This window comes from Punica granatum, chromosome 3 (genome assembly GCF_007655135.1).
Source record: "Punica granatum isolate Tunisia-2019 chromosome 3, ASM765513v2, whole genome shotgun sequence".
Classification (NCBI taxonomy): domain Eukaryota; kingdom Viridiplantae; phylum Streptophyta; class Magnoliopsida; order Myrtales; family Lythraceae; genus Punica; species Punica granatum.
The window spans coordinates 38433635-38448740 of NC_045129.1; the positions used below are offsets into that span (position 1 = coordinate 38433635).

The following is a 15106-nucleotide window of genomic DNA, read 5'->3' on the forward strand; positions in this document are numbered from 1 at the left end:
CTTTTTATTGTTTAATCCACCACCAGCGGTATCGGCACTCTTCTCATAAAATTATTTATGTATATCCATTGACAGGAAATATGATAATATGTCTCATAATATACAAATTAATCAATACAGTCTTCAACCATGACCGCCCGATTAGCATCGTTTCTTCACTCATCATACCATTTACTCTCGATCCAATGGTTAGAAGCGAAGTAGCACAAAAGTTTCGGCGCGCCGTTGGATTTAATTATATTATACATATTAGTGCCCTCCCTGTCCCTAACAAGATAAATATACTTCTAATTTAATTAGTTACATGTAATTAATTAAATTAGAAGTACAGATAGGTTTCTTAGTATAAGGTCATGAATGAATAAAGAATCATAAGAGGTTCGGTACCAACTTGAAAGAAGACAAAGCCGCTAATATAATTTAAATGGCTCACGTACGACAAAGTTGCCTAATCATACAAAGGCCAAATAGATGCAACGTATCTAGCAGCTTGTATGTACATATGTGTACAAGTGATCGTGGGTGCCTAATAATATAATAATTATTTCTTATGAAAAAATATAATGCAATGACGGATACTCTCATTCAATAATTAAAAGTTTCAATATTGATACTCGTGAAGGACTACTGAACTTTTTTTTATTAATTATTAAAATATTTATTTTAATATATTAAGTTTATAAACCTTTTTTGTAATCGAAAAAATATTAGAGAATTCTTTTAGGCATCTCTTGCTTTATCTAGAGTTGCACCTATATAATTAAGTAGACCCTTTTTTTCCTCTATTGGCTATATGTTTTCATGTTTATATATAATATGATTGGTGTCCGTATCTATAGTATTCGAACAACCGAAGAACCGTTGAGAAAGGACTCGGTATAATAAACCCGATATACAATTAAGCTACATGCAGGATCACTATATTTTCTTGGTTTGGCAAGTCAGGATCTCAACTTAATGAAGCATCACCCATATCATCATACGAATGACAAAGTCCACGAAGAGAAGTTAGTATTTTTCCATTACAATTTGTTTAGAGAAAAGGTTTTCAATTACAGATCAGATCTTTTTCCATATATCTTTACGTGATCGAGCATAACTTGTTTCCATTTAATTAAGTTCTGCAAAAGATCCAAGGCATGATAATATCATTGTTCTCTCTAATCGTTTCTCGATCTATATACATCACAAATAATGCACAACATATATGTTCGCATACAAAAAATTACAACCACAAAGTCACATTTGATCGCCATATGCTGAGGCTCGTTTGTGGATAATTAATTACCCGAAGTGATCAAGGTTGTGTCTATTGCTAGGATGATATGATTTATACGTACCAATAACATTCTGTTCACCAAAACAGTAACATTGCATCTCCGCAAATAGAGGTGTCGAAAACCTCATTTTAGTCACGGACTTAAATCGGATTATTATTAGAACTCATCCTTGTTAAGAAAACAAGGTACATTGTACCGTTGAATTTTACTGTGGTAGCATGTGCCAACGGGACACATGCAATCTATGTTATTTGGACAGCAAATCCCAAAACGTGAATTTGAGACAAGTGACCCCCCACCACCACCACTTATATATGCATAGCCTATAGGCGACGGCCCAAGTAAAAATTGTAGGGGTATAATGGTAATTAAGATGGACCGGTTGGGTTGACTTTGAAGAACGGTCCCACAAAGTGGAGACCAGTTCGCTTTTTTTCACCTCCTGGTTTTGTTAACGGGTAACGACTTTACCGGTCGACCGAATCATGTGGAAACGTGAACAACACACAAAGCTTATCTCGAGAAATAAAGGGAGGACCAAAAGAAAAACAGTAATTCAGCAAAATAATTTTCCACGTGGCTTCTCATGGTTGCATGCAGACTCTATCTAGTTGTAAGCACTTTTTGTCTTGGATTAACTTGGCAATGTCCTGTTAGTTAATTAGCAAAATGCAAAGGATTACCTGGAAAACCGTACAAATAGTCATATTTATTTCGCAGTTGGTTGTCCAAAAATCGGATGCCGAAAAAAGAACAAATAAAAAGAAGTCTAAATGCAAACAAAGATAATTTAATATAATGATATACATTTTTATCTAAAATTGAGATGTTATACTTTTGATCATCCTTACTAATATTTATCGCCTCTCTTATAATAAAAAATAAAAGGAAAAAAAACCATAAGAATGAAAATTTTTCCTCCTTTTTTTTTGGGCCACGAAAATCTCCCCTCCTTGAAGTACAGATAACTAGGGGCGCTAGCATTAGCTTCAATTTTAAAAGAAAAAAATAAAGTTAAATTATCTCTTCTTATCATCGATTTTAATGAAACATCTTAATTAGTGATAATCAAACATTTTGGATATTCTCAGAGGTTAATTTCTTCAACCAACAGACGATTGGATTGAATTGTCTCTTTCTTACAAAACGAACGACCATGCTCATTACCATAAGGGTCGCGGATGCGTTTTTGATTCAAAATGACACGAAGTCAGACTGTAACACCTCTTCAGGCATAAAAGTCACGAACGAGGAAGATGGGGTTCTTCGCCCTTTTGGCCGCCACCATCGTATCGATGATGTTGTGGCTGAGAGCAACCGGAACAATATTAAGAAGCAAAATTCATTATATATATATATATATATATATACACACGTATATTTACTTAGCTGGCTAGGAAAAATAGAATGGAAATGAAAACTAATAAAATTAAGAAAATAGGGAACTGTCCGGTAGCTTTTTTTTCTTTTTCTTTTTTTAATGAAATTGTCCGGTAGCTTGAGAGAGGGTTGCAAGCGCACATGGGGCGATTAGGTACACAAGCCATCAGAAGCAGCCGCCGCTCAGGTCATTACACGTGGAGGAAATCTAGTCGCCACCCCTCCTGAGACGAAATCCCAAAGGACACGTGTCGGCTGTTGCCGTTTCTGCACGGCGGTGCGGCGGTGGGAACATGCCCAAATGCCAAAGTTCTCCTTCTTCTTCTTGTTCCTCCTTCCTCATCTTCTCGTTTCGTCCGGTTCCGCATGCACGGAGTAGGGGTCGCACGTGCCTTAACCCACGGAACCAATCAAAATTAATCAAATCCCAAACATTAAGTCTTCAAGAGTCATGGTGGGGGACCATGGGCCAAAGAATGAAAAGTCATGACAGAGACTGTCACCCTTCTCCTTTCTTTTCCTCTTTTTTATTTTTCTGTTCATATTGTAATATTTAAAAATTCAATAAATTCCGACACATTCAATTATAATTTCATTTACCTTTTAAAGGATAAAATTATCACGGTATGTATTTTTTTCATTCACGAGAATATACCACCTGACCTTACTTGAAAAAGAACTGGCGACAAACTACTTAAACTAATACATATTGACTTTTTCTTTATTCCTTAATGTAATTTAAACTTTGGAATTACGAAAAATAAAAGAGATACTTATAGGTATGACCTGATTTTTAGTGAATTTTCCATGACCATCGACAAGGAAATGCTCGTGTTGATTAACCGGCAATGTCATTATGGTAGCATTCGCTTAACCATATTATTCATGGCTTTAGCGTTTAATCTCAATTGGTATGGCTTTAGCATTTGACGACTAAGAACGTGTGTGTCAGAGCCGTTAACGTCTCTACAGAGGGGAGCAGTCTCGAAACGACAGCATAATGCGCGGGGGAGAACTCCACTCCTATGCGTCCCTGTCTTGCTATATGTTGCACACATATGACATATAAACTTTTTGGGGGGGGGGGGGGGGGGGCAGGCAATGGGCTTTGGGTTGCGCATTTGTTTGGATTGTTGTCATGGTGGGCCTCTAAATAATCAATGTGGCGTCTTTAGTTAGGGTAGTATTGGATTCGAGTTATTGCAGAAAAATCTACGCTGTGAGAGTTTTATCCTTTAGTGAACTGATCCAGCTTGATTGGATTAATCATGACTCAATTAGGCTTTCGAATAGCAGAATTCACACCGAAATTTCACCAACGTGAGTTGGTTGAAGCGGTTCGAAATTTGTTCTGCTTAAGCAAAGTCTCGGATTCGAGTCCTTGTGAATGTAAGAAATCCATGCTATAAGAGTTTTACCCATTAGTGGGTTGATTTTACTCGACTGAATTAGTCGGGGCCCAATTAAATTTTTCAGATACTATGGTTCACACCAAAAAAAGTATGTTTACTTGGCAGAATATAAATCTTCCTCTTATGATGATGACATGCGACCTTTCCATAAACTATCGCTAGTTGTTGTAGCTAATTGATTATATATATTGCGTTGGGAGAAGGTTCTCTTTCACACACACACACATATATATATATATATATTATATAGATTATAATATATCGATTTGTTATATATTATTAATAGTAAGAGAGTGCGTGTGTGTGTATTGTTAGGCTCGTCTTTCATATATATTATATGTTATATATATGGCGAGAAAATAATCAAATTGGCCATTAAGGAAATCATCGATAATATACTTCAAGAAGATATTGGATGGTTCATCTTTCCTCACTCTCATAGAAAAATAGAAAAGAAAAAAAGATAGACCATGATGCATCTTTTATGATGGGCGTTTTTATTTGTGGATCTTTTTTTTGATGAACCACAAGGCACTCTTATTTTGTTCGGCAGTGATTAAATTCAACTAATGCGTCGAATTTATTCAGACCACGAGCTCTGGATTGATTTAAACTCATGTTGCTGCAGACTTCGAAACAGTAACACCGAAAAGACTTCGAAACAGTACTAAGATGGCCTTTTTTTTTAATTTGGTTTCTTTATAATTTATTTTTCTTTGTGTTTCACGTCTCGTATTTTTTTCCCCCCAGCAGTTTCTGTTTTCTGTTTCTCTTGCATCTATAAATCACTCCATCCTCCACAGCCTCCGCGTCTTCCGCCTATATAAGGAATATCTCACAATATTGTGAAGCGCTGATAGGCTCCCTTATTTCGAAATCAACATTAGAAACTACATACGAATATTGGTTCCAGTTATTCGATGTTTGCTTCCCTTATAAGATATCATATTCAAGTTTTGTGAATGGAGAAAATTTATGTTAAGACAGCTTTACCTTTTAGAATATCGATCTGGTTCGAACTAAATTAGTTAGAGTTCATTGAAATTAGGGATGTTCGTGGGCAAAGTTCGGGATGGCTTGATCCTTCCCAATTCCAAATCCTTAGAAAAGGTCCGCCTCCAAACCCTTCCCAAACCCATTAAGAATTTTAAGGAAAAGTCTCAAACCTTTCCCACTAAGTTAATGGGTTTCCATGGGGAACCCGTCTTTACCGTTGGTGCATTCATATCCATTATAAGAGAACATGAAGTTTACGATGTAATATGGTGATAGCTCGAGAAGATCGGTGCTTGATAGGTAAGGAGAGGTCGGAGTAGAATGGTAACGGTGAGAATGCTACGTGAATATGGAGAGGATAGAGGAGGCAGAGGGAATAGAGGGAGAGAGAAGAGAGGATGGAGCAAGTAGTAGTGAGGGTGATAACTGATATATGAATCTTCAATTGATATTTTGTAGAATTGATGAATGAATGGGAGTATATCAGTAACTTCTAGCTTAATGGGTTTGGGACAGGTTTTGAGACCAAATACTAAATCTTTTTCAAACCCTATAGGGTTTTGATGAAAAAATCCTTGAACCCTTCTTATGACCGGACGGGCAACATCCTTTTATTACCCATTAGGGTTTAGGCATGATCAAAACCCGTTTATAAAAACCCATGAACATCCCTAATTAAACCTTTCGGATGTAAGGGCTTACACTCGAAAAAAAGAAACAATATTACGGCCATTAATACCAAAAGAAAAAAGAGAGAGAGAGAGAGATTACGGCCAAACCATAGAGTTTGTAGACAACTATATATCTTAGTTCCTAGAACGTATGTATACTTATTGCAAAAGACAATATATCCCTCTAAAATTATCAACTGTTCATCACACTAAAAATCTACTTTGACCTAAAACTTACGTCCATATAGTAGAGAAGGCATACTATATATATTTTAAGTCATCAGTTAATGACTTTATTAGAGCTTAGGATCCCTCATTTGTTGAATATTCACATGAAGGTCACTAGCTAGCTTTCGGATGTAAGGGCGCACACTCGAAAAAAAGAAACAATATTACGGCCATTAATACCAAAAGAAAAAAAAAGAGAGAGAGAGAGATTACGGCCAAACCATAGAGTTTGTAGACAACTATATATCTTAGTTCCTAGAACGTATGTATACTTATTGCAAAAGACAATATATCCCTCTAAAATTATCAACTGTTCATCACACTAAAAATCTACTTTGACCTAAAACTTACGTCCATATAGTAGAGAAGGCATACTATATATATTTTAAGTCATCAGTTAATGACTTTATTAGAGCTTAGGATCCCTCATTTGTTGAATATTCACATGAAGGTCACTAGCTAGCTTTTGCTCTCTGTTTTTTTTTTTTAATGATCGATCCAGTAGCTTTTGCCATTGTGGGTAAAGCAGATTTTCTTCCCCTTTTTTGTTCAATAAATGTTTGACTGTCATATTCAAGATCGTTGAAGACTTCTTTGACCGATAGAGAAAGGAATTGGAGGAGGGAAAAAGGATTTTGTATGCATTATCTGCACATCTCTAGGGCTTTTATTAGGGCAAAAAGGTGGTCTGAAGTTTGAACAAGAGTTCAAGGCTAGTTCGAGTGACATCTTTCTGCACCTTATCAGGTAGGTTTGATCATAATTAATGTTGGTGGGGAGTGCAATTATTTATGTATAAAGGCAGCTTTGCCACCTGGAGAAGTCGGGGAAAAAGGGCGAAAAAAGCGGTCCGCAGTATATATTACATAATTGTCCCGATCTTCTATAGCATACGGATGTCGTGCATCTTTATTTAGATCTCTGTCTTAAGATGTATGCACACACAATGTGGTCATACCAAATGAAGCGATCGATTCACAATCATTTTGATAGTTCGTTATAGTTTAAATTTTTCCCAGTCAGATTTGAAATTGGATTCGCATTTCCTTTGAGAACAAATATTTTTCCTGAAAAAGAAAAAGTGGAAACGGGAAGAAAATACTGGTGGTACAAGGGCTCCACGGGAACGATTGTATAAATGTAAGGTCACCTAACATAAGCCGAATATTGAATACGAGAAAAAGAGTTCGGCCAATATAAAAGCATAATGAAAGAATTTTCGATTATAAAGGAGACTGATGGATCTAGTATATTAAAATAGAAATTATAAATATTTAATAAATGGACATAAATAGTCACATTGGATATCGAATCTATGATCTCTTGATCACTAGACGAAAGATGCGCTACTGCGTTATACCGTTCCTTGATATGAAAGAATTTATAGTCAACGAAAAGGTCAGATCATGTCCCTCTGAGGAGAATCCTTACTCATCTCCATTTTTTTCCGGTGTGACTCCTAGTATTCAAAAATTTAATTGAATTTCGATTAATTTAGTTGAGTCGGATTTTTTCATTAAGGGATAAAACTCTCACAGTATGAATTTTTTGCACTCACAAGACTCGAACTCGAGATCTTACTTAAGCAGAATAAGAGTCGAACCGCTTGAAGCAAATCACGTTCGTTACTCATCTCTATTTTATGTGAACGAGATCACAAAATATTATCATTCAAGTATTGAGACTATATATATATATATATATATATATATATATTGGATGAATGAGAGTAATTTCTATTTTTAGCGTCAGTTTCCTACCACAAGAATCGTAACTAGTCTTTTATCAGACACACAAGTTTCCAAAGAATTTGGAAAAATGGAAATGTAAGTTAATTAATTCTCTCTTTCATCAGTAATTCATAATTGAAAGTACATACATACATATATATATATATATTCATGAAGGCCTGATGAAACATAGTACAGCCATCTTTTGGCCCAATTAAGAAATAAAAAAACAGGTGGAACGAAAGAGAAAGAATTCGGACAACAATTTATGGTATGTACACTGGCGAGTCACGCAAAGTTATTTAATGAAATAAGACTTGAATCGAAAGATCTTACACAGGGAGAATATGTTGCAGCAAAATAGCTTCACGGCCCAATTAGTTCAAGCCGAATGCTTTGTACGAGAGCACGGGAGATGGGCTTTGGACCTGTGGAAAGGTATTTGGTGAGCGCCTAATAAGGCCCATATTGTTGATTTATGCCCAAAAAAATAAATAGAAAGGGTTGGGCAGCTCCAACTTTGGGGTCTAACTCTAAAGTCTACCCATACACGCGCATGCAGTACATGCGGCGATACTCAAAAAATCGACCCGAGGGGGTGAAGTACGACTAACAACTGCACATGTGAAGCAATGCGATTGTGTCTCACACTCCAAAGACGCCGTTTTCTTATCGTGTTTAGAGAATTTAATCAGATCGTGTAAACCAAAGATTGTATTAGAAAACTGCTTATAAGCATGGTGAGATCCATACTGACCTACTGAATTGATCATCAATGTCTATTAGATGATTCGATATTTACCTAAACGAGTATGGTTAGGTATTCTTCTTATTCGATATCTATATACGAATTAAACAATTGCTAAGAAACACTCCGGAAGTCGTCTCATCCTCTCTTGAAAATTCACATAGAAACAAACTAATATATATAATATTGCAAATTGGACCATCTGGCCAGAGAAGAGCCTAAGGGCCCATTCAGCCGTCCATTATTGTTTTTCAGATCAAACGACTGAGGACAGCTTTTTTCTTTTTTCTTTTTCCCTCTTTTTTTTTTTTAAGTTCTCTAACGACTTCTTCAACTCCCATCACTTCTATGTGTTAACAAATTCAGCAATAATGATTATTTGAAATATATACAGTTGATTTTGGAGCATGTGTGAGCTTTTTTGCTGTAGGTTTGTGTGCTCATTTTTTTCTCTGTGTTTTTACGGCAACGATCCAAACAGATAGTGAATTATTCGAGTATCACATTGATAATTATTAACAAGGATTCAAGCACTAATTATGTGTTCAATAAAAATGAAATTATATACATAAAGAATATGTAAAAGGCATAAAATTAGGTTATATATATATATATAGATACACGTATACACACACAAACGATACAACTTATGATTAACATAGTATATGATATGTCATGTGCCTTGGGGGCATGCTTGGTCGGCGTGAGAGTTGATAAGCTTGTTTAATGAGTCCTTACACTGTCTTTTCTTTTATTTTTTTAAAACCACCCTCACCACTACATAATTAGCATTATTTGCTGAAACATTCTTCTTTTTTATTATCTCTCCTCGCTAATTATTTTTATAATAATCGAAAAGGCCATTCCAAGTCTTTAATATAATGCTTAGTCGTGCATGAACTGGCTTCCCCTAAGAAAATGTTGAACTTCTTAAAGAACAGCTATAATGTTGCGAAAGTTTACTAATAATAATTTATCTATAAAGTGCTTCGTACCCAGAAATTAAAGGTTATATGGCACACCGTCCATTGCTCCTAACCTGTTTTGAATTATTGACAATGTTTAAAAATATATATATATACGGTAAGTGATATATCGAGGAAAGACACGGGACAAGTAAATCTCTTTTTGGAAGTTCTTAATACTCCACATGAGAAAACGGATGTCAATATATAGCTTGATCAAGTTATGATTTGCAGAGACCTTTGATCCTTATTAATGCAGTCCTATTAATTAATGCAGACCTTTGATCAGTCCACACTAGCAGCCCATGCCGATGAAGGCTGGTGATCGTTGTTTATACGTCGATAGACATCTAGACCAGAGTACAGCGCGCGCGAGTTATATGAGGACTGGCTCCTGTGCATTTCGGGCCATGAAAGAACACGTCTGATCAGCGATTAGGACTTAAGAGGGAATAAAATTGCATATTGGCAAGAAGAAAAGATTCAAAGTCAGAGCTGTCACCATATGGGCTATATCATCAACTTGAGTAAAATAGTTCCGCAATTAATAGTATTTTATTTGTTGGAAAACAAATCATGGCAGCTAATTGGTCGACATGATTACTTCTAATCAATAACAGCAACACAATATCCTTCCCTTTTTCAATGCCTTTTCTTCATTAGATCTCTCCTTTAACATGTCATTTGAAGTTAATTGCTCACATGCAAAATGGCTCAATCTCAGCAGAAATTGTTTCTCAACATTACAAAATATGAAGTGATTACTATTATTTGCATGTAGTACTTCTAATCCAAATATTTTATGATGCGATCAAGAGTGTGTTGACAGATACTCATTTTCAGTCACATCTCAGCCAGGCTCGACCATAATGTACTAGAAGGATTTCAAAACTCTATATAAAAAATAAATCTACTGCTAGCAGCGCAGTTGGCAAACTATGATACGACCTTGTAGTTTGATTTAATCTAGTTCAACTTGTTTCTTTCTAAAATAATCTTTACTTCATATAAATGGGGGGTTATTTTGCATATATTTACCAATATTGTCTTTAAAAAACGTGGTATTTAGTCAAAACACAGTCGTTGCAATTGTATCTAGTTCGAAAAAAAAAATGAACACCGTATCGTGGTTGAGGAAACTCGAGGAAGGATTGCCCCACCCTGTGTCTGATCTTCTATTCCGACGAGTCATGACTAAATTACATGACGTATATTACTTGCTCCTTACTTAGCTAAACTTCCATTTTGATTATGAAAACATTACTATTAAGCTGATCACTGCATGACAATGAGGCCCCATCTACTTCTCTAATTATAAACCATCTCCATTATGGTCGGTCAAGCCTGTGATTAAGAACTAACACAATCATTGCGGGCCCACCACTCACACCCATTGGCCGGTTATATCAGCATCCTTCTTCCTTCCGATTGGCCGGTCAGAGCCATATCATCCGTACACGTGTCAAGATGGGCCCGAACATTTGGACCCCTACTAAATTTGCACGTTTATTCTTTTTTAAAGTAATAAATTAGGCACATAAATCTAGTACAAAAAAAGAAAATAAAGTTAAATAAATGGACACATAAGTCTCACTGACAATGATCGATCCAGACCTCTTGATTCCAGGTGACGTCTTGTGTCACTATATCAAGACCCTGTCCTTAATTTGCTCCTTTATAATTAGCTGTAAACGGGTAGTATGACCACTTTTGGGTCCCTATAAATATTGTGGTTATCACTTGATTAATGCATCGAACAAGAAAAGCAACTAATTAGCAGAGGCAGCTGATTTAGTGCTCTTCCTCGCTTAAGAGCTTTGAGTAGAGATCAATTCCAGAAAGAATGCCGATCTCGAGAATTGCTGTAGGGTCTCCAGCCGAGGTTGGCCGGGCCGATTCTCTCAAAGCGGCTCTTGCCGAGTTCATTTCAGTGCTCATTTTCGTTTTCGCAGGAGAAGGCTCTGGCATGGCTTTCAGTAAGGATCTTTCACAAGCTTTTGATTCCGAGTTCCAAGTACTTTAGTTTTGTACCATAATTAAAATACTCGATTAATTTAAAGAACCAAACACGTCCTTGATGACTTGTAGACAAGCTCACCAACAATGGTTCCGCGACACCGGCGGGGCTTGTATCTGCATCGCTGGCCCATGCCTTTGGACTGTTCGTGGGCGTGTCGGTAGGAGCTAACATTTCCGGGGGACATGTGAATCCTGCCGTGACGTTCGGTGCCTTTGTTGGTGGGCACATAACATTGATGAGAAGCATCTTGTACTGGATTGCGCAGTGCCTCGGCTCCGTTGTCGCTTGCTTGCTTCTCAAGTTTGCAACCGGCGGACTGGTAAGACAATAACTGGTGAAGCTTATCAATCACCATGATCCTCACTGACTTTTAATTATATATTTGTTATAGCTTCCGCTAAATTCGATTAACTTAATACAGGAAACATCTGCATTCTCCCTGTCTTCTGGCGTGAGCGCGTGGAACGCATTGGTCTTCGAGATTGTAATGACTTTCGGACTGGTCTATACAGTGTACGCTACTGCAGTGGATCCGAAGAAAGGTAACATAGGGATCATCGCACCAATCGCGATTGGTTTCATCGTGGGAGCCAACATCTTGGCCGGTGGTGCATTCGATGGTGCATCCATGAACCCAGCAGTCTCCTTCGGTCCGGCAGTTGTGAGCTGGTCGTGGGACAGCCACTGGGTCTATTGGCTCGGCCCGTTCCTTGGTGCCGGCATTGCTGCCACAGTCTACGAGATCTTCTTCATCAACCCAAGCACACACGAGCCGCTTCCCTCCTCCGAGTTCTAAGCGCCGAGCTGCTCCCAAGTTGAAGCAATTGGTGGAATAATGCACAAAGTTGTCTCTTTTTGGTTTCAATCAGTTGGTCTTTTTCTCTGAATGTTTGTCAAGTGTCATTTATCTATGTAAAATGGTTTTTATTTTTAATGCAAAGATTGGTCCTGTCCTGTTCAATTTCTGATAAAATTAAGGACACATGAGCAACCTTGGAAATATTCCAACACAACTTACCCTGGGGAAAATCGTAGTAATTGATCATTATCAACAAATGCAATGCTATGGAAGATCATTTTAAGTACTACAACTTTCACAGAGAGATTTTACTAATAAATTTCCATGACTCGTTTAAAATCTCGATCATCATTGAGACCGTAATAGACCACGATCAGGGCCAAGAAAATGCATGTATGATCAGTGAACAGGTCTCAAAACGAGAGGAAATAAGATAACAAGAAGCAAAGATCTAAAGTCAGAACTGTCATCCTCCTATGGGCCACGAGTCTCTGCCCATGTACAATGTTAAGTTATGGAGCCTGAAGTACTGTGAATCCGGGTCGAGATCGGCCCATTGGGGATGTAATTAGGGTTTGTTCCCTTTAAAACAGCAGTTTATATCTCTTGTAACCCTAACTCAAAATAGTGATATACCTGGCTTGGCGGCGCCCCCAGACGTAGTCAGAATTACTGACGAACTGGGTAATCAATTCCGTGTGTCACTTTTGGTTTTTTTCGTTCATATTATCTTCTACTATCGTACATCAGTCGCAACAATTGGTATCAGAGCTCGGGTTTGAATCGGAGCAATCTACGATGGACGGAGGAAAATTGATGATCGAAAAGTTCGATGGATCGGATTACGGGTTTTGGAGGATGCAGATCGAAGATTATCTTTACGGTAAAGATTTGTGGCAACCTCTAGAGGATAAGTCGATCGGGATGACAGAAGCGGAATGGAAGGTGTTGGATAGGAAGGCGATGAGTGTGATTCGTCTGTCGCTGTCACGGAACGTGGCGTTTCATACAGCGAAGGAGAAAACCACCAAAGGTATACTGAAGGTTTTAGCCGATATGTACGAAAAGCCATCAGCAGCGAACAAGGTTCATCTGATGCGGCGGCTGTTTAACCTAAAGATGTCGGAGAGTACTGCTGTTGCCGAACATCTGAATGAGTTCAATTTGATAACGGCTCAATTGACCTCAGTTGCTATCGATTTTGATGACGAAGTAAGAGCCCTAATTTTATTATCGTCTCTACCAGAAAGTTGGAGCGGAACGGTCACAGCTGTCAGTGCTTCAGCGGGGAAGGCAAAATTAAAGTTTGATGAAGTTCGAGATCTGATAATTAGTGAAGAAATTCGCAGAAAAGAATCAGGGAAAACTTCAGGATCAGCTTTGAGTACAGAAAATAGAGGCAGATCAGAATCAGGGAATTCGCATCGAGGCAGATCGAAATCGAGAAGTAAATCTAAGTCAGGACAAGACAAAAGTTCAATTGAGTGCTGGAATTGTAAAAAACGTGGTCATTACAAGAATCAGTGTAAGGCATCGAGAAAGGAAAGGAAAGACGACAACTCTGCAAACGTGGCAACAGAGGAGATTAGTGACGCACTGATCTTGAGTGTCAGCAGTCCGTTGGAATCGTGGGTTTTGGATTCTGGAGCATCGTTTCATTCTTGCCCTAATGCCGATATTATGGAGAATTATTCTTCTGGAAATTTTGGTAAGGTTTATCTTGCTGATGATGAGCCTTTGGAGATCGCAGGGAAGGGAGATGTTCGAATCAAAACACCGAATGGACTCGTATGGCAGTTGCGTGGTGTGAGGCACATTCCTGGTTTGAAGAGGAATCTGATTTCTGTAGGGCAGCTGGATGACGAGGGTTATGACTTGTCGTTTGGCTCTGGTTCCTGGAAAATAATCAAAGGGGCCATGGTGGTGGCTCGAGGCAAGAAGGAGGGTACACTATACATGACCGTGAACAACCATGATAACATTGCACTCGCCAGTGCAAACAGCGATGCAGATTTGTGGCATTGCAGGCTTGGCCACATGAGTGAGAAGGGGATGAAACAGTTATGTTCAAAGGGCAAACTACCAGGTCTAAAAACAGTTGAGCTTGGATTATGCGAGGATTGTGTATTCGGGAAGCAGAAAAGAGTCAGTTTTTCGAAGGTTGGTAGAACTTTGAAGAAGCAGAAATTGGAGCTGGTACATAGTGACTTATGGGGACCAGCACCGGTCACATCTCTTGGTGGCGCATCATATTACATGACCTTCATTGACGACTCCACGAGGAAGGTATGGGTTTATTTTCTTAAACGTAAATCTGACGCTTTTGATACTTTCAGAAAGTGGAAAGCTTTGGTAGAAAATGAAACAGGCCTGAAGGTGAAATGTTTGAGATCTGATAATGGTGGAGAATATGAGCTCGATGAGTTCAAAGAGTACTGTGCTGTGAATGGCATTCGCATGGAGAAAACTGTTAGAGGAACCCCTCAGCAGAACGGGGTTGCAGAACGAATGAACAGAACCTTGAATGAACGTGCTAGGTGCATGCGATTGAAGTGTGGGTTACCGAAGACATTTTGGGCAGATGCAGTTAACACTGCTGCTTTCTTAATTAATAGAGGACCATCAGTTCCTTTGGATAACGACATACCAGAGGAGGTATGGAGTGGTAAAGAGGTAAACCTATCATTTCTCAAAGTTTTTGGTTGTGTTTCGTATGTTCATGTTGATGCTACTACTAGAAGCAAACTGGATGCAAAATCTGTGAAGTGTACTTTTATTGGATATGGCGGTGATGAATTTGGTTATAGATTTTGGGATGATCAGAATCGGAAAATAATTCGAAGTCGAGATGTCATATTTAATGAGCATGTTCTGTAC

General features: G+C 38.0%; 1 protein-coding gene across 1 annotated transcript; it reads left to right on the forward strand.

Annotated features, from left to right (window-relative positions):
- Positions 1-11162: 11162 nt before the first annotated feature.
- Positions 11163-12403, forward strand: LOC116199131 (aquaporin TIP1-3-like). The gene is made up of 3 exons (XM_031529424.1): positions 11163-11386; positions 11499-11749; positions 11852-12403. The coding sequence occupies exons 1-3, from the start codon at positions 11254-11256 to the stop codon at positions 12224-12226; spliced, it is 759 nt and encodes a 252-aa protein (XP_031385284.1). The 5' UTR covers positions 11163-11253; the 3' UTR covers positions 12227-12403.
- Positions 12404-15106: the final 2703 nt, after the last annotated feature.

Coding starts and splice junctions, on each gene's coding strand:
- LOC116199131 (XM_031529424.1), top strand. CDS start 11,254: ATGCCGATCTCGAGAATTGCTGTAGGGTCTCCAGCCGAGGTTGGCCGG. Junction 11,387..11,498: donor AGGCTCTGGCATGGCTTTCA/GTAAGGATCTTT, acceptor GATGACTTGTAG/ACAAGCTCACCAACAATGGT. Junction 11,750..11,851: donor AGTTTGCAACCGGCGGACTG/GTAAGACAATAA, acceptor AACTTAATACAG/GAAACATCTGCATTCTCCCT.